Raw genomic sequence first — 19,421 nt, 5'->3', positions numbered from 1 at the left:
GAAGTTCCTAAAATTTCCCCCAAAAGCTGGGCGATTTGGCTTAAAAAAAATCGATTTCATTAGAACTCTCACATCCCTAATTTTCACAGCTGTAGTAGCAGTGCTGCCAACTTTTTTTAGTAACGCGAATGGCCAAATAAACTGCATCTCTTTTTGTCAACAAACATGTCGCTGATTAAAAATTTGGTTAAAGAAACGGAAAACAAGCCGCGAAAGAAAAAAAAGAATGGAGACTCAGACGGCAGTGATTCTGGGGAAAAAGAAAAGCCAGTGGGACCGTTTCTCAAATCAGCGACAGACCTGCAACGGCTAAAACTAGAAAAGCTGATGAAAAATCCTGTAAGTCGACTTGTTACTCAGTTAAAACATTAGCTAAGCGAACAATGAATTACAGGAGAAGCCAGTTATCATACCAGAGCAACGACGTGAACGGGACTACATGTCCTCGGTACCCACGTTTGTACGGAATGTGATGGGTAGCAGTGCTGGCGCCGGATCCGGAGAGTTTCACGTCTATCGCCATTTGCGACGCAAGGAATACGCGCGCCAGAAGAATATACAAAACCAGAGTTTACGCGAGGCCGCCGACGATGCCTTTCAACAGAAATTAGATGATAATAAGCGACTTGCCGAGGAGCGCACAGCCAAGAAGCGTGCAAAGCGTTTAAAGAAGAAGCAGCGTGCCAAACGACCCCGTGAACAAAAGTCCAATGGAGATACGAAGCCAGAGAGTGAGTCCAGTGGAAGTGCATCGGAGGCAGAACCAGAGAAAACAGCTGCACCTGACATTGTGGAAAGCAAAGATAAGGAGACAGAAGATGAAAAGACAGATCCGCCAGCAACAAATGCGGAACCTGCAACTGAAACTGATGCAGTGCAGCAAGAATCTTGACTTAATTCATTTAATCTTTCAGCAAATGAAAATAAATATAGCTTATGGTTTATTAGTGAAACAAGTTGTGTGATTTTATTCATTTTAAGTATGTATATGTATTAACCATTTCATATTTTGTGTAACGATACAAATTGCCACAGTAATCATAATTGGCGTATTATCGTTTGCATTTTATTTTGTATTTTATCATCATATTAGGCCATCGTTATAAAGCAGCTTTGGTGATAAGAGAAGCGTTTTGGAAATTATGTGATTTTGCATTAAGTGTTTGCTTGTATTATGTTTATAGTACGATTCACGATTCGCATATCTTATGTTAAAATACATGTATGTAAGGTGCATCAAATACGAGAGCTTGAAAGCTATAATCGAGATTGCTCGAATATGCAATACCCTGTAACCAGCTCTTGGATGGATCTGTATCAATAACGCTAAGAGCACCAAAATCCATGGGTACAGAGCATATCAAATGCCATTAATTCTTCGATTTTCGATTTGTTTTTGTCTTGTTTCTTGAAGAAGCAAGTTTTTATTGTTTACATTAGTTTTTGTTTTAGTTTAGTTTAAATCCACAATCCTCTTGTTGTTCTTCTTCTATATACGAAATGTTTTCAATGTTCCACAAATAATCATTATTGTTTACATATACTACTATATTTTTGCGTTTGCACTTAGAACACTTAATTATAATTAAATTTGCAGCATTTTTTCTAACGTAAATCATATTTTGAACTTAAAGCAAACTTAAACTTGTACACATTTTATAGGTTTATTTTGTTTGTATACCTTGTCTGGTATTTTTACTTTTGTTTTTGTTTAGATCCTTTAGCAAAAAAGAACACAAAACTAAGAGCTTAGTTCGAAAATCATTCAGTAAAAGCGGTGTCATTGTTAAATTTGGAATAATTTCAATTCAATTTCATATTTAAATAAAATTTCAAGTAATTCCTCATTAACAAATTGCTTTTGTTTATAAATCGTTCGTTCGCTCTGCGTTTTATAATAATATAATAGAAAATACTTTTGCGTTTTGCTGTTGTTGTTGTGGTTTTGGTTGAACTTTTGTATTGCGCGAGGGCGTGGCATGAATTCATCTATTAATATGAAATATGCGCTTTTATGCAAAATAGTCAATTTGTGTGTAGTTTCGCTATATTATCGACTGTGTGAGTGATTTAAACATTTGGATTTGACAAAAACATTTAGTTGTATAATTGATTTTTGTTTCGTTACATATATTTTTCTTCAAATAACTTTTCCACTCACAAAAATAACTACGAAAATTTAACTACAGATCTTAAGTTTTGTCGGCTAGCGAGCGTGCTTTGTGGGCGTTTCTTGTTTAGTTAACGTTTTTGTTGTTGTTGTATTTTCGAGGCGTGGGTCTACACAGCGTCTAAATTAACAGTAGTCGTATTTATATTTAAATGTATATATGTATAATATATATATAAATATGCATTTACTTTGTATATAGTTGGTAGGATGGTAAGTTAATAAGGAGGCCGTAAATTAAATAAATATTTCGTTTTGTTTTACTCTGTTTTGCAAATTTGTTGCTTTCTCGAATTTAACTTTAAACATACTGATATACATATAAATATATTCATAAATACGTTTATATATATGTATATATTGCATTGACGCATCTAGTAAAGGTGGCTGAGACTGTGTGTTGTTGTGTGATTTGCATATTTAAATATAAATGTTTGTATATATTTATTTATATATAAATATTATAGCTTTATTAATTATGTTTAAATTGAGAGAAATAAGCAAGTCCTTTGCTGAGTTCCTAACGACATTCCCAAACTTTAACTGTTTGATCCACACTGCCGGAAATGACATACGGATGCGCTTTGTGAAAATCTAAAAATTATATGAGAGAAATACGCTTGATTAACGAGAAATGTAATGCAAAAGTTTGTGTTTTTACTCACCAATGGATGTACAGAAATGCTGATGCGCATATAGCGTCTTCATGCATCGTTTGTTGCGCAAATCCCAGACCCTTATGGTCTTATCATCACTGGCCGATACTAGATATTTGCCACCCGGATGGAATGCCAAGCCACGCACCCAATTGTCGTGACCGGATAATGTGAGCAAGCAGAGACCAACGCTCACATCCCAAATGCGTATGGTTTTGTCACGTGAACCAGATGCCAGGAATGGTCCCTGATGATGACCCTTTTTGTTATCAGCGCCTGCTGCCTCATTTATCGCTGATGCGGCTGCCTCTGGTGCCCAGGCAATGCATTCCACCGTGTGCTCATGATCGCGTAATTCAACCTGCACAGCATAAGAAATTCACATTAGAGAAAATAAAGCAAGATAAATGAATTGAGAAAAGATCGGACTTTCCGAACTTTATTTGATAATAAATTCACAAGGGAGGAAAGAAGCATCTTTTTAAAAAGAATAAACCCCAGAAAAGTGTCTAAGATCATCATCCCCTTGTTATAGGAATTCCTTCCTTCTTCTTTCTTGCTTACCTTGCAGTCTTTTGAATTCGTCAACCAAACGCGTATTGTGTGATCATTTGAGCATGTGGCAAAGATGCTGCCTTCAATGTGCACTCGCACCATTCGCACCCACTCCCGATGTCCGGTGTAGGTTTTTACGCAGTAGCTGATGAACAAAAGAATCGATTAGCTATAGTTTAAAATTAGAAAGTCGAATATAACTTACCCTGTGGCCACCTCCCACATTTTGATGGTGCGATCACGCGATGCGGATAGCACATAGTCACCGGCGGGCACAAAGGCCACCGAGGACACATTGTGATCGTGACCATGCATGGTTTTAACACACTCGTAGCTCTGTTGGAAATCCCACAGTTTGATGGACAAATCAGCGCTGCAGGAGGCTGCAAAAATTATACAAAATTTATAGTTAAAAGATGAAATTATGCTGAATGATGGTGAGATTGAAGTCACCTAATAGTTTGCCCTGCGCATCGAATGCCACATCCTGCACAGAGTCGGTGTGTCCTTTGAGACTACGCTCATATTCGCCAGTTTCGAAATCCCATATCTTTATGGTCGCATCTTCCGAAGCCGAGACCATGAGACCGAATATTGGATGAAATATAACCTGAATTGAAATTTAAATTGGGCAATAATTAATTGATAGATCCTTGGCAGTTTGTTGTTATTGCCTTACCCTCGTTATGCTTGCACGATGCCCTGTCAGCGAGTATTTCTCTGGGGGCCTGGGTATCCATTCGCCAGGCGTGCGTTTGTTCTTTGTGGGCGCACCCTCGATGACCTCCTTCTCAGCTTCCGTTAGCTTAGCCTCTAGTTCCATAACCTTCTTCTGCAGTCGAATGACAGACGTCCATTTCTTTTCTAGCAGGCCACCAAACTTCTTTTCCGCTTCTGTGCTGAGATCGGCCTCCTTGCGAAAGGTTTCCAGTGAATCGGCATAGCCATTTGAGCCCAAATAATCGGCAATCGCTTGGTTACTGCAATCAATTAAATAATTAGGTAATGGAAGATATTTGAATGATATTAGGTATGGATAAATGGATACTTACAGCTCATCGCGCTGCCGCTGCGACAACACCATTTTCATGCTGTTCTTCGGTTCGGCCGAGCTTCAATTCTTTCGCTGTGACTTCGATTTGTTGTTGCCTTATTGTGCAATGCTGCAATGACAAAGACAGGCAGAGAAACGATCAAGCATACCGTGTGTATAAACCACTTCAGTACAATAAATGAATGACTGAACAGGAAATTAGTTTCACAAAATGAAAAGGCAAGTTTCGCAAAGGGGCAAGTCACCCACATAATTTTTTTTTTATCTTTTTTGTTTTGTTATTATTTTGGCAATGTTGCCACAAGACGCAACACATATTTGGCATGCATACTCATCATTCTTCTTCTTCTTCGTCAACTTCTTCTGTTGTACTTCATTGTTTCGCAGCGTGAAGCATGATGATCAACATAATTATCATCAGCAGCCTCCGAATTGTTTCGTTTTGTTTTCTGTGTTTCTGGCACAACAAATTTTCGTTCGAGAAGTCGCCATTAAAGCGCGCATTGTTTGCAAAACCTAAAGCTCAACAAGATCAACAGCCAATCAGGAAGCAGTAACCTCCTTTGCTCAAATGCAACTCTGTTTGCGGTTGATATCCATTTTGATGTATCGATACTGTTAACAGCTTCCAAAAATGTACTTGTAGTCAAAACAGCAACAGCTGTTAGTTGCTTTATCAGGCACTCAATTCAACAATTCAATTAATTCAAGGTGCTCAATACAGGGAGCAACCGAAAACAAAAAAATAAGCAATAACAAATCACAGGTGGCACGCAATAAAGCGACTATCAAACTAAACGAATCAGTGAAAAGTAAACGAAAGCATAACGCGCTAGTTTTTTGTTTTTATTTCCTGATAAGCATTTGGCGATGGACGGCGACAGTGTTGCCAACTACAGTAAAGTTACAAGCGACGCTGACAAAGCCAATTAGCAAGATCTAACGGCAGTTCAAGCAACTTCTTATAAGTAAATAACGCAAGCGAAAGAGAGACGCAAAACAAAGTCCAAGCTTAGAAGCACACACATACACAACGACAATCACACACTTGAAACGAGGAAATGACGTTTGATTATTATTTTTGGATGTTTAACCATCGCCAAATAATATTTAACGATTTTTGAACTAGCTGCTTAATTCAAGGCATATCTACACACACACATATATATGTACATATGTATTTACATTTAACGAAAACTGACCAAACGAGTTCAAGCGTTGAAACTTTTTGCGACGACGCCGACGTCGGCATTGAAATTATCCATGACTCACGCCTGGAACACATTGCGAGAGCGAAGTCTGCCTTTATCAGCTGTTAAGACACGTTCACACTGGGAGTAGTTAAAACTACCACAAAAAAATGATAGAATGAAGCGCTCCTTCAACTGCGCATCTAAATATAAAATAAAAAAATCAATACATAACACAAAAAGTCAGAACTAACGTCACGCGTATTAACGGAACGCGCGTGGGTTGATTAGTTGGTTTGCCGGGTGGGAGGGAGGTAGGGGTAAGGAGGTGTCTAATGCCGGACAACGACAACAACCGTTTTGTTGTGGCAACCAGGCGTGCGTTTTATTCCTATTGGGGCCAGAGCATTCCAATACACAGAGGCATGCGCCTTGTAACTGCTATCTAACTATGTAACTGTGTGGGTAGCTAGTAACGGTGTCCCACAGCAGCACCGACAACAACAACAACTATAAATACCGCTACGAGGGGGCGTTTGGGTCACACGCTGCAAGATTTAAAAGGCGTACAAGCAACAACAACTGCGAATAAAAGGGTTACCAACCAGCTGATGCCCACACAATAATTGTACCTTCATACAAATATACATTCATAAGTATTCTCATGTTTGCTTAAGGTATTCTATATTCTAATTTGAATTGTAAATAGAAATTTTATATACATGCACATGCACAAGCATTCGCTTAGAAGTCTGATGCCAGGGCTGCATTCACACATACATTGTATAAGGATGCAATTAAGCTCTCTCTCACCACTCACACACACACTATCTTTCTCTCTCTCTAAGAAAAAGAGAGAGCGTAAGTGTGCAAAAGAGCGCAATGGAGACCTTGCACTTGCTTGTGCACTTGCATATTTATTGCACGCTCACTCTTTGTATGTTTGATTAATTCACACACACACTCGCACCCACACACGACATTGTAAGAATTTGGTAATGCAGCAAATCAAGTAAAAGTATCGACTATCAGTTATCGCTTGGGGAACTGCTAGATACACCTGCCAACATCTGTCTAGACACGAGACAGTTAATTCGCATTAACAATAACCTTTAGCTGGGAAAGTCGGACAAACGAAAGTACATATGTACACATAAATATATAGGCTCGTGAGCAAACATTTAGCAGATAAGACAATTGATGAAAACAAAACGAAAAGATAGAGAGAGGGAGAGAAAAATACATTGATGAAGAGATTTTAGCAGACCTTCTAAAACAAAGGGCTTAAAGTATCAGAAAACAAACTCAGTAGATAATGGCAGCAGTAAATTGCGGACAAATCTGCACACTCCACAGTTTCAGACTAGATGACTCCAGACTTAAAAAAAAAAACCAGCTTAGCTTAGCAAATTGCACACGTTCTGGGAATTGCATCGAGCACTGTTAACAATGCTATATACGGGCCCAGATTCCAAAGACACAACATGTAAGTTTTGTTAGCGTATGTATGAATGTGTGTGTGTGTGTGTGTATACATGTGTACGATGGCCAATGCCAAAGCAGCCCAAAACGGAAAACTGTAAAAAATATAATAAAAACAAGATTTCTACCAACTCTCGGACTAGCTGCATTTGAAGAACTGGTTTCATTTTATCTTTGGCCCATGTTTAAAGCTGTTAGAGGTGTTGGGTGCAGGCCAAGAAATGGGAATGGGAATCGTCGTCTGGTGGTGTTTGTTCTGTGTAAAAATCGATCGATTCTGTAGCGAACGAGGAGCATGGGGAAAAGGAGGATACATGCGCAAAAAAAAAACACACACACACACAGTGACACTAAACTGACGCAGGGGCGATGTGTCATCGCTCTTGGTGGTTGTAAGCAAGAAGAAGAGCTTAAATTGTTTTTATTTTTTACACCTTTTGAATTTTATTGTACTTTCGTACATGCATACACACTTTAGTTTACACTTGGCAGAATTATTTGCATAACTTTTGCTTGTTGCCTTTGCTTTTCAATAACAAAAACATACAACATACAAACACACATTCGCATATGAACACAATAACAACAACAGCAACAACACTGACACTGACGAAAAATAAAAACTGTTACGACGGCCATCTTGAATGAGCAGCGCAGTCAGCGTCGCTGTCGCAGCGCTTAGAAAAGGCAATATGCAAAATTGAAAAAGGCCAAATACATTTGTAAAACACGCACATTTACAATAAAACAATAACGTTTATAATGGGGTTTAGTTTCTTTCTCGTCTAATCGCGCACCAATACACTGCCAGTGTCCATACATATGACAAATTTTTCTTTTTCCTATTTGCCCATTACATACACTTCGTTGCTGCGTTGCCTTCGCACAAACGACACTTTGCAAAAATGACTTGACTATGCGTTTCAGCGCGTGCACTTGCGATTATTGAACGTATTTCAAGGCACACTACGCATACTTACTCAAACTGTTATTTTATGTACTCTCAACTTATATTATTTTTAATTAATTGAAAAATAATTACGCAGAAGTGAAGCGCGGCGACAAATGCTTCCAATACCTTTCGATGCTTTCGACGTATCGATGCTAAAGTTAGAGCTGCAGTGTTGCCAGATAAGCTTATTTTAGGGTAGATCTAGCATATTTGAAAATGAAATAGCCAATAAAATTTGCAAATAGCTTATAGTATATAGTATTTTAAAGTCTTATAGCATATTCCAGTAACAACAGTATTCGTAACATGGATAATTTTGAATAGTAAAATTAAACAAAAGAGAACTTAGCTTATTCTTCTTAGAATCTAGCTTAAGCAGGCGCACAACACCTGGCAGCACTGGTGCTGCAAGACAATCGACGACAGTATCGATATGTCGAATATGCAGCTGTGTTTTGCACTAGTAATAATGTAAAAAAAAACATAGGTGGCGTACTTAATTTCTCAAGCAGATAAAAGATGGCGCACTGCTTTGAAATGTGTGGCAACTTAGTACAAAAAATAAATTCGCGAAAAGTTTCGATGCTTTTGAAATATTTCGACATTTGATTAAATATATAAGGGCAATTATTTTATTGAATGTTGTGACTTGGTCACAACCAGGGGTAATTTTTAGTTGTTTTAATTTCTATTCAAAATAAACAACAAAACTGAAATTCAACTGGCTTTAAACAAAAATCATGAAGACTTTCAAAATAAATACTTGGTTTAAAATTGAAAAAAAGACCTAGAACTGTTCTTCGACCTTTTTCTGGCAACCAAAGGTGCAACATATTTACTCTGGTCTTCAATGTTTGGCGCTCATTTCGAATTTTTTTATTTTTAAACTGCATGTTATAATTTTACTGGCAGAAACTCAAAAGAAATTGTCCAGCACTGCAAATGCATCAACTTACATCTAAACTGCAATATTTTGTTTGTTATTTTTTTTATCTTTTATACATTACAAGCACACACACACAATACTAGTGCCTACTCGTATAAAGTCGGAGTAAACTTTGCTTATCAGTAGAAACCGAATGATACAGCCCCATGTGTTATTATATTTTTACACTCAGTAGTCGACTAACACTCAACGGAAACGGTTATTCGTTATAAATAATAACGTCATATCGTTGCGCATACTAAAGTGCAACTTATAAACAATTTGTCGCGCGTATTTGAAGCAACAACAACAAAAATCTTGATACCCATTTGTGAGTGTTTTAAAAATGTTTTATAATGATGTGCATTGATTGATGCCAATCAAATCAATGAGCAAATTGCCAAAATATGTAAATAATTCGCCAATTAATGGCAGTGGCGTTATCAAGTCCACGCGATTCTAATCAGCATTACACATGCCTCTTCTTTTACATACAAACTTATATGATAACGGTTCAAAGTTAAAAAATAAGTAAATCAAAAGTGCTGCCAATCTGTGCGCGATTTGTAATTTGATTTGTAACGGAAGCTCATCCTTAATACGGAGCAATAAACATAAACTATTAATGAAAATAACTTGCAATACTTAAATAGATATATATTTATATATATGTACATGTGAGTGTATAGAACAAGAATTTATCAGCTTTGCCATATGCAGTGTGTTATCAGGAGCTGCTCTGATTATATATTGCTGATATGATAAAATACTAAATACCCAGCACACTCCAGCGTTTACTTTCAATGACCGTTAAATTGTTATTATTGGCTTATTTGTTGTTTGAACGACGATGATTCGTGTGCTTGGATGATTTGTGGCTTTCAAATTAGCGTGAAATTCTTTAGCGCTACTTGTCAATATGTTTGATTTGTTTAAACAATCAAGCATTGGAAATTGCCGTACTACTATTTGCCACCAATACAATTTGTCACCTAGATAACAAAATATGTCGCTGCTATTAATAATACGAGTACTCCTAGTATCAAAAAAATGTAATTTTATTTGCTTTAAAGTGTATCTATTCTCCTCAATGACTGTCTGACTGTCGTTGCGATTGCTGCCACCAAATTAGTAATTAGCCCTGTTTTTGTTTGATTAAAACGTCAGCAGTGAATATACTATATATAGATATACATATACATATATACGGGATACGGGTATACTCTTACGAAATATCTATCGTTTATACGAGCGTAGAACGTGATAAGATTTAAAACTGAAGCTCCAGTTTAACCATGTTATATTGAAAAAAATTCAAATAATCAATTGGTTGTTCAGATAATGATCTATATCTCTAAATGTATTTCGTAAAACAAAACTCGATTCGCAGCTGAAGTAGTCGTATTTTCCGTGAAGTGCCTTGATAAGCTTTTCCCAATCCCCTGGACTTGGCATTGGTCAAGTGAGCCCTATATAAGTATAAATACTTACTCGCATATATTTCTTTCTTGCTTTATTTACAATCGCGAATTCGACTTTTGCTCATTGCCAATCCCAGACGATTCTTAATTGCACAATTTCTTACTTGTGGTTAAACTCTTCTCCAAGAACTTGACTCATATACTTAAAAGTACTTACTAAATACATGTGCACATGAGTACATGTATTATGAAGTACATATATAAGATTACATTTTGTTTTCAATTTGTTGAAAAATCTTTGCAATTATCATAAATTTGTGAGAGGTATAAGCTTTGACAAATTCAATTTACTCAAGAATTCGGTTGGAAAAATACAAGATAATCCAAAACAATATATCTAAAATATTCGGCAAATGAATAATACTATATATAGGTCTTCACTTTTGTATATACAAAATAAGTTATTAAAACTGAATCCTTAATAAGAAAAATAAAATTTAATTTAAGAATTGTATTCCCTTATCAAAAATCTCTATAGTTTAAACTTTAAAGAGAAACACTTATAATTATCATTGAGTTATGAGTAATATGTGACTGATTTGATAAATAGCTTGTGTTTTTCTAAAGAGAGCGGGTCAAATCTTATACGTAGCTGAATAATTGTTCCTTTGTTTATAATAAATAATGGTTAATACAACGTATAATTAGCATTTGAACTGCCAAATTCTTATATATCACGTATCAGTCAGTTGTTGCTTTTGTATTTATTTGTTGCTTTATTGATTTGCGTCTGATTAATACAAATGTGCTCATTGCACTTTAACGAGCTGCTTTCTTAACATATATGGTGGGGTTAATACTTTCGATACAAAGTTAATTGTTTGTGTTTTTGTTTGTGGAAGGAAATGATTAACCGGTTTACGATACGTATACGTAATTCGCATGCTTTTTATATGAGTTGACATTGTACTTGATTTAACTTCCGAATTCGCAATGCATTTGAACAGCATCCGGAGCAATGTGGTCCTAAGATGCGGCACAACAAACACGGGAAGTCAAGGACACGGCTTTATGGACTCGTCAGCTTAATATCATTGCTATTGGCCTGGTCCCAGGTGCAATTACAGGTACAGGCTCAAACATCAGCTCGATCCGTTACCGAACATGATCTCAATGATTGTAAGTACCAGAAGTTTTTTATGTAAATCTCTTTTTTTTTATAAAAACTTAAAAAATTGTATTTTTTTAGTGGTGCAGTTGGTTGTGGTTAGCTCGACTTACAAGCTCAGCTTTAGCATTGGAGATGAGGACAAGGATAAGTACACCATTGAGAATATTACATGTCGCACAGGCAGCGGACCTTTAATTGTGGCTAACAAGGATCATGTTTGGTAAGAGCTAGGCACATCAATATTTAAATGATTGCATTTAAAATTTGGATTATATTGACAACTTTTCACAGTGAGGATCTCGATCCCTGTTCGGGCTACACGAATGTTATAACGTTGAAGGCTGTAGATGTCGAGGGAGCAACGCCAATTGATCAGAACATATTTGCTTATACGGATTACAAGGGTAGGAAAAGATTTAATTCAGTCAGGAAATCATTTGCTTATAGAGCACAATTTTCTGTAGAGCCCCGAACCACTTTGACCTCGATTAATGCGACGGAAACAACAATTGAACTCAGCTGGGAAACCAGCGATCGCGCCTGTGTTAAGACCTTTGAGATCTCGGCTGAGACATTGGATAATTCACGATCGGCGCAGCAATTAAAGGATGAAAACACCCACACTTTTACTAATATGTGGCCCTGTCGCATCTACAATGTCACCCTGAACACGAAGAACAATGAATCAATCTCGGTTGACAACACTACAATGTTGGTGGAAACCCTGTATCTGGAACCGGGAGAACTGACCTTAACCATTAGCAATCGTTCCAATGGAGACACGCGCATCACATGGATCGACCCGGAAAACAAGAGTTGCATTGGCAATTATACCTTCGTATGGCGACGCATTGATTGCGAACCGGTTGAGGAGATCACCACAACAACCGTACAGATGGATGATACGACAGTTGTAACAGATCCAACGGTGGAAATGGACAAATGGGTTTCGAGAGCAGGTGAGTTCATTCTTGGACAAAGTATTATCCTTATAATCAGCACTCAAAAATTACAAGAAACCAAGAAAATATTCAAGTAAATTTTGTAGTTATTTATATTTTTTATAAGATTCAATCCCATTTTTTCAATGTCTAGTTAATGTTTCAGTTTACTAACTGAAAGATATTTTGACTTAAAATGTATAGGAATTAATTTCAACATTATATATATCTCTGAGCTCAAATGTATCTGAATTGTTTAGCTAGGTGCGATTGGAACGATACCTCCAACGATACCACATTAAAGGAATTTACAATCAGTGACCTTCAAGGCTGCGATCTGTACTCTATCGAGGTATATATCAATCTGGAACGCCATACACGAGCCAAGGCCTCCGAGACGTTTACATCCGCTGAAAAAAGTAAGTAGGAGTGTGGAGGAGTCACAGAGTAAAACCGTTATTTTTAAGTATCGGAGCCATTTAAGAACCGAAAGTTTTTAATAAATCTGTAACAAATAAATTAAAAATTGAAGAGATATAGGTGATCGTGGCAACAGTTACCACGATTAAACAAATATATAAAAATATATATCTGTTATTATATTTTTGTTCCTTAAAAATTTTAAATTTTCCTTGAGCGAATGCTTTTTATTTTTGGTACAAATTCCCTTTGGAAAATACAATGAATTTCAAAACTAATCCCAAGGTTTTTTTTAATCATATAAAGTACCCAGCTCTGTTTCGGGACCCTATCAGATTGTGAATGCCACGGAGCTGCAATGGCTTTGGTCACCGCCCAGCGATCATCCCAAGTGTGTGGCCTATTACAGGCTGAATCTGACAGGACCTATACAGCGATTGGAATATGAAAGCGACGAGCAGTTATCAAATGAGACATCAGTATTATTTAAAAATCTGCAACCTTGTGGCACCTACAATGTGGAGATTGTGGCCATCTCGTTGAATGAAAGTGTGGGTAGCAAGTTCCAAGACCAGAGCACACTGAGCGAGGATCGTAAGTGATCTTTTGAGATTAATGACTTGATAAGCCCGATCAATATCGTTGCGATAGAACCCTCACAGATACTCGATCCAAGAAGCACTCTCGGCAATTTCTCTATCGAGTTAAACTGGGAGACTCCCGAGTATGCTGATCTCTGCATCGCTGGCTATCGTATTTCCGGCTGGATGGATGATGACAAGGTGGTGGATGCCCTCAGTGTCAGTATTGACAATAATTCGGTGCTGTTCGACAAGGAGCTTTTTGCCTGTCAGGCGTATACAATTCAGATAATACCCTTCACCAAGGAGAATCTGGATGGACAGCTGCGACAGATTGAAGTCGAGACAACGGCGGCTGTTGTAAATTATGAAAAGGTTAGATTAACTCTTGGCAATAAGTAGACCCTGTACTTCAAAAATTGGATTGCGTCATGGAACATTTTTAATATTTTTCAAAATATGTTTTTAAACAGAAGCAGTACAGGGTCTCTTCAGGTCGTGCTCGAGTGTAACTTTTATTATTACTTTTTAGTATTTCTCTATTTTGCATTGTATGGTAATATCTTTTTTTTTCAGATCAAACTGCAGGTGGCGGGCAGCGGCGCAACCTCACACGGACTGGAGTTGAATGCCAACAATCAGGACTACGATAACAATTGCCAGACATTCTTTGCGCACTTCAGTTGCTCGACCAATGCGGAAGTGCCAAATACCTATGCCGAGAAATATGTGGAGAGTCATCGGGAGGGCAGGGGATTCCAGACAATCATTGAGCCCCTCTCCCCGTTCACATCGTACATGTGCAGTGTCCAGCTATATAATGTGGCTGGGGCCTCCGAGCCGAGGAATATAACCGGTGAAACGGTTACTAAGGGCTACTGTAAGTGACTGGAATGGTAACAATGTTTAATGTTCTAATGGATTATCGTTTATCACTTACAGTTCCCGATCAACCGGAGAACGTGACGCTCAAGGTGATAACGAAAAATAGTCTGGAGTTCACCTGGCAGACACCCAAATACCCTAACGGACCCATCAAGTACTACCAGACGTTCCTCATGCGCTACGAGGCCGATTACTTTGTGCCCAACACATGCGAGGCTGTCATTGAGCCCAATAGATTTGATACCAAAGGTGCTTCAGTTACCCAAAACCCCTTTTCTATACCTTTTGCTAATCCTTGGATCATCTTTCCAGGCGGTGACACTTTCACTTTTCTCGAACTTTCTCCGGCCGTTAAGTACATTATGCAGGTGGCGGCCCAGAATGATTTTGGCTTGGGTCAGTATACGGCACCTCTCATTGGCACTACGAAACCAGATGGTAAGCTACCCACTAAGCTCTAATTTTGATTAAAAAGTTCCAGTAAATTTTTTATCGAAATGATGAACTCATCAAAATATCTGATCCACAGTGCCGGAACCAGTTGTCGACTTGAATGTGACGTCGCAGGGTCCTTCTCCCGATCCACAAGTGTACAGCGCCAATGTGACCATTAACTGGACTATACCCTGTAAATCGAATGGACAGATCGAATGGTTTATCTTGGACTTTGCTGGCAAACGAGATGAGCAGGAAATTAAATTTCAGCGTCGTGTGGATCCCGATACCAGCGATAAGAAGGGACGTATGTCCTATACGGAAAAAGACCTACTTCCGGAGTACAATTACTCCGTTAATGTGTCTGTCAAGACTAAAGGCGTGGACACGTTGAGTAGACCTGCCGAAAAAGATTGGCAATCCCCCTCGGGCTGTACGTATTCTCTGATTATATATGACTTAACTCCCCATTGAATATAAATCGTTTCTTATTGAAGTACCTACACACCTGGGTGAGGATCTCGTCCGTCAAATGCGTGTCAGCGCCTATGATACAAATCATCCGACAAGCTCGGCAATTGTCCGTCTGCCCGCCAATATTCTGACCTCGTCATCGGGAAATATTGTCTATATAGCGCTGCTTCTGTCACAGAAGAATTGTGCCGGTGAGCCGGAATTAAAGCACGATGTCTTGGGCTCTGATGATTGGCCTCCCATATCATCCTGGGATCAAGTGGGTGGCGATTGCATTTATCAGTATCAAACCACTCCAGAGCGTTGGGATCCCAGAAAGAAACGTGACATGACGGAAGATGAGATCGTCTTTATCATTGGCACCGACAAGTGTCCCGTGCAGAGCAAGCGGTACTGCAATGGACCCCTCAACGCCAACACCGAGTACAACATGGTTGTCCGTCTCTTTACAAGCTCAGGCTACAATGATGCTGCGCTGCTGGAGTTCAAGACCGATGCGGCCATCAAGGTGACCCTGATCTTGGTCAGCGTCTGCAGTTGCCTCCTCTTGGCCTTTATCCTGGGTCTGATTCTGCTTTGGGTGCGCAAGCGGATTGCCTGGTGAGTATTAATTTAGATCCTTTTATTGATATGTTTTCTTTAATAACATTTAATAGATATAGTTTTTCGAGTCATCAATAAAAATTATTTAGTAAATTTTATTTATAAAAGTTCTTATTAAAAGTATTTAAATTGAATTAACTGTCATCAATAAAATTGGTATACAGACTTTTAACTAAGAAAGTCATCATTATCAATGTTTTACAGATTAAGAAAAAACTTTATCAATGCTACAGATTGTAGATTGGTTATCAAAAAACATTAACAGTTTTTTTTAAACAAGTTATCAATAAAAATAATTTACTGACTTTTATTTAATTAAGTCACAATAAATAATTTTCTGCCCCTGAATTAAAATCCTTTGTTTTTCGCAGGCATCGCGACTCTGGTCAGGGCATTGAGGATCCATTTGGCAATGTGATAGCCAAGAACTTTGCCATATTCTATGCGGAAGTGGCCAAGCCGGAGAAACTGACACGTGAGTTTAAGGAAATCACGGTTGTTGCTCTAGAATTGAGCTATGCGGCCTCTGAACTGGGCAGCAATAAAAATCGCTATGCAGATATATATCCCTGTGAGTTTAAATTAATTTTGATAAGTTAAAGATCACATTAACACTTTAACTCAATTTCTGCATTCCAGACGACAAAAATCGCGTTATATTGGACATAGATAGCGAAGGATCGGACTATATCAATGCCTCTTTTATCGACGTATGTATCTTTAAATATACATTGCAATTAGTTGTAAAACTCTAGGAATTATTGATTTTTAGGGTCACACACGAAAAAAGGAGTACATTGCAACTCAGGGTCCCAAGCCGGAGAGTATTATGGATTTCTGGAGGATGATACTACAGCATAATGTGCGCGTTATTGTTCAGGTCACGCAATTCCGAGAGGGCAATACGGTAAGATCGATCTAGATCCTTGTATATATCCTTAACTAATGCAAATCCTTTGCAGATTAAATGTCACGAGTATTATCCATATAATATGCGGGGTCTGAGCGTCACCATCAAATCCAAGGAAAGCTTTGAGATATACGATCGTACCGAGCTTTGTGTGGTCCACGAGAAATATGGCTTAAAGGAGAAGGTTGTGCATTTATTCTTTAAGAAATGGCCCGATCATGGCTGTCCCGATGATCCAATGCATCTGATTACCTTTGTGAAGAAAGTTAAGGCCGAGAGACGCCCCAACTATTCACCCATTGTGGTTCACTGTAGTGCCGGTGTCGGGCGTACTGGAACTTTTATTGGTCTGGATTTGATAATGCAACGCCTGAAGAGTGAATCGAAAATAAATATATTCGAAACTGTAAAGAAATTACGCTTTCAGGTAAGAATAAAAAGTGCAGGCTGAGAATGGTTTTAAAGATCTTTTTTATTATTTCCACAGCGCATGAAAATGGTGCAAACCCAACAACAGTATACGTTCCTTTACGCCTGCACCTACGAGCTGGTCAAGCACAAGATTCCACGTGCAGCGCTTAAGCTTGAAGGACGCCCCAAATCGGCAAACACACCGCCGATGTCCCATACAAAGAAAGTCAGTTTTCCCCTGGCTGAAGCCGCCGTGCTGGAAACTCCAGATCCAGAGTTGGGTAACGGCGATAATTCATCCACAGCATTGCAGCACTCTGTGCGATTTGGAGGATTACGAAAGCCAAAGGACTTGGATTCGTTATATGAGCAGCCGGAGCGCAACAGTTATGGTCGGCAAAGTATTGAGAATGGAGAGTGTGCCATTTGATTTTAATGAGCATTTTGTGACATCTTATAAGTATGTGTGTGTATTTATTGTATTATACATATGTATATACTAACTAAGCAACAATAATAGCCAAAGAGCATTATACTGTGAAAATAAACAAATATATTATATAACTTAATTGGTGCTGGGCATGCAATTAGCTAGTTTTCTCAATTTTATTTGAATTAGGCGGTAGTTTTCAAACTGACAGACGAGAATGATGTCAAATTTCACCACTATCTATCGATACTTTACGATAAAAGAGCTTAGAGATTTTGCGAATCCCACCACACTTCTATCGGTTACCTATCGAAAATATTTGCATATTTTTCACCGCCCTGGAAGAATTATGCAGAAATTTAAAAAATTCTAGCAAAAAAAAAACCGAAAAAGGGTTCAAAAATTAAGAATACCCATTAGCGGAAATGTACTTATTTTTTTAAGTACCTAAAATCAAACCAGATCGGAAACTTTTACCGGATGGGCAACCCTCGCTGAAAACGGCACTTTAACCAACGTAAATAAAAATTCCAGCGGTAGCTTTAGGGAAAATATAATAAAATGTCTGAGCGTAAAGTCTTAAATGTGAGTAAATGAAATTAACTTCAGTGGAGGATTGCCCGATTAACCATGATTTCCTTATAGAAATACTATCCGCCGGACTTCGACCCGTCGAAGATACCGCGCATGAAATTGGCCAAAAATCGTCAATACACAGTGCGATTGATGGCTCCGTTTAACATGAGATGCAAAACCTGCGGCGAATACATTTACAAAGGCAAGAAGTTCAATGCCCGCAAGGAGGATGTGGAGAATGAAACATATTTGGGCATACGCATTTACAGATTCTACATCAAGTGTACGCGTTGCCTGCAGGAGATCTCCTTTAAAACAGATCCACAGAACACTGACTACGAGATTGAAGCAGGCGCCACACGTAATTTTATGGCACTCAAATTGGCCGAAGAGCAGGCACGTCGTGAGGAGCAGGAAGCACGCGAGGAGGAGGCAAACAATCCTATGAAATTGCTGGAAAATCGCACCCAACAGTCTCGCAATGAAATTGAAATGCTTGAGAGTCTCGAGGAGTTGCGCGACCTAAACAGACGTCAGCAAACTGTTGACTACACCACCATGCTGGAGCAGTATAACACTGTTGAAACGGAACGCGAACGTTTGGAGCGCGAGGAACGTGAGGATGAGGCGTTCGTCAAGTAAGATTTTGTCTGCTAGAATATAGAGTGAAATCTATTTTAACATATTACATATTACTAGATCGGTGAACTTTAAGAGCAAAGCGGAGGGCGGCACACGTATTATCTCTGAAGAAATTATTGAGGAAGTGAAGGAAGAGGACACAGCATTGCCAGCACCACCACCAGCCAAAATGGCCAAACCAAAAGTAGTAACTGCGCCCAGCAACGCTTCTTCCACTGCACAGTCACTGGTGAAACGCAAGACGCCCTTGGTGCTGGTTAAGCCCAAGGCAAACATAGCTGCCCCAAGTGCCTCTACATCTGCCACAGCAGCAGCAACAACAACAACTACTACTTCAAGTGCTACCTCTAAGCCAGCAGCACCAGCAGGTTTATCTCTCTTAGCTGCATATAGCGACAGTTCTGAGGATTCCAATTGACCTGGGCATTTATATACATTTTTGATTTTAATTAAGCCCTTTTTTACCAAATAAATTCTGTCATAAACCATAATTCAATCTGTATTTTAGCTATGCTAATGCAACTATTAATTAGTTTA

General features: G+C 38.5%; 4 protein-coding genes across 6 annotated transcripts; 3 read left to right on the top strand and 1 right to left on the bottom strand.

Moving 5' to 3' along the window:
- Window positions 1–105: 105 nt before the first annotated feature.
- LOC117783112 (PRKR-interacting protein 1 homolog) lies at window positions 106–956 on the top strand. Its single transcript, XM_034620316.1, has 2 exons — window positions 106–339; window positions 395–956. The coding sequence occupies exons 1-2, from the start codon at window positions 166–168 to the stop codon at window positions 890–892; spliced, it is 672 nt and encodes a 223-aa protein (XP_034476207.1). The 5' UTR covers window positions 106–165; the 3' UTR covers window positions 893–956.
- Window positions 957–1,530: 574 nt separating this feature from the next.
- LOC117783111 (lissencephaly-1 homolog) lies at window positions 1,531–8,222 on the bottom strand. 2 transcript variants are annotated; one of them, XM_034620314.1, is made up of 8 exons: window positions 8,088–8,222; window positions 4,434–4,544; window positions 4,061–4,361; window positions 3,835–3,991; window positions 3,587–3,764; window positions 3,391–3,526; window positions 2,836–3,187; window positions 1,531–2,764 (listed from the first exon to the last, which is right to left on the bottom strand). In XM_034620314.1, the coding sequence occupies exons 2-8, from the start codon at window positions 4,469–4,471 to the stop codon at window positions 2,691–2,693; spliced, it is 1,236 nt and encodes a 411-aa protein (XP_034476205.1). In that variant the 5' UTR covers window positions 4,472–4,544; window positions 8,088–8,222; the 3' UTR covers window positions 1,531–2,690. The 2 variants fall into 2 exon arrangements, with proteins under 2 accessions (XP_034476205.1, XP_034476206.1); XM_034620315.1 differs by having other exon boundaries at window positions 8,150–8,170.
- Window positions 8,223–9,179: 957 nt separating this feature from the next.
- On the top strand, window positions 9,180–17,693 carry LOC117783894 (phosphatidylinositol phosphatase PTPRQ). 2 transcript variants are annotated; one of them, XM_034621461.1, is made up of 18 exons: window positions 9,180–9,315; window positions 11,413–11,584; window positions 11,658–11,796; window positions 11,868–11,980; window positions 12,041–12,535; window positions 12,778–12,936; window positions 13,244–13,531; window positions 13,589–13,893; window positions 14,095–14,398; window positions 14,461–14,652; window positions 14,716–14,841; window positions 14,933–15,271; window positions 15,336–15,912; window positions 16,287–16,486; window positions 16,555–16,625; window positions 16,688–16,822; window positions 16,878–17,252; window positions 17,313–17,693. In XM_034621461.1, exons 2-18 carry the CDS (start codon window positions 11,437–11,439, stop codon window positions 17,664–17,666), a joined length of 4,320 nt encoding a protein of 1,439 aa, XP_034477352.1. In that variant the 5' UTR covers window positions 9,180–9,315; window positions 11,413–11,436; the 3' UTR covers window positions 17,667–17,693. The 2 variants fall into 2 exon arrangements, with proteins under 2 accessions (XP_034477352.1, XP_034477351.1); XM_034621460.1 differs by having other exon boundaries at window positions 11,655–11,796.
- Window positions 17,694–18,172: 479 nt separating this feature from the next.
- On the top strand, window positions 18,173–19,375 carry LOC117782817 (splicing factor YJU2). Its single transcript, XM_034619862.1, has 3 exons — window positions 18,173–18,251; window positions 18,312–18,880; window positions 18,942–19,375. The coding sequence occupies exons 1-3, from the start codon at window positions 18,228–18,230 to the stop codon at window positions 19,300–19,302; spliced, it is 954 nt and encodes a 317-aa protein (XP_034475753.1). The 5' UTR covers window positions 18,173–18,227; the 3' UTR covers window positions 19,303–19,375.
- Window positions 19,376–19,421: the final 46 nt, after the last annotated feature.

This window comes from Drosophila innubila, assembly GCF_004354385.1.
Source record: "Drosophila innubila isolate TH190305 chromosome 2R unlocalized genomic scaffold, UK_Dinn_1.0 1_C_2R, whole genome shotgun sequence".
In the NCBI taxonomy this organism is placed as follows: domain Eukaryota; kingdom Metazoa; phylum Arthropoda; class Insecta; order Diptera; family Drosophilidae; genus Drosophila; species Drosophila innubila.
The sequence above is the reverse complement of the archived record's forward strand: the minus strand, read 5'-3'. Positions and strand labels throughout refer to the sequence as shown.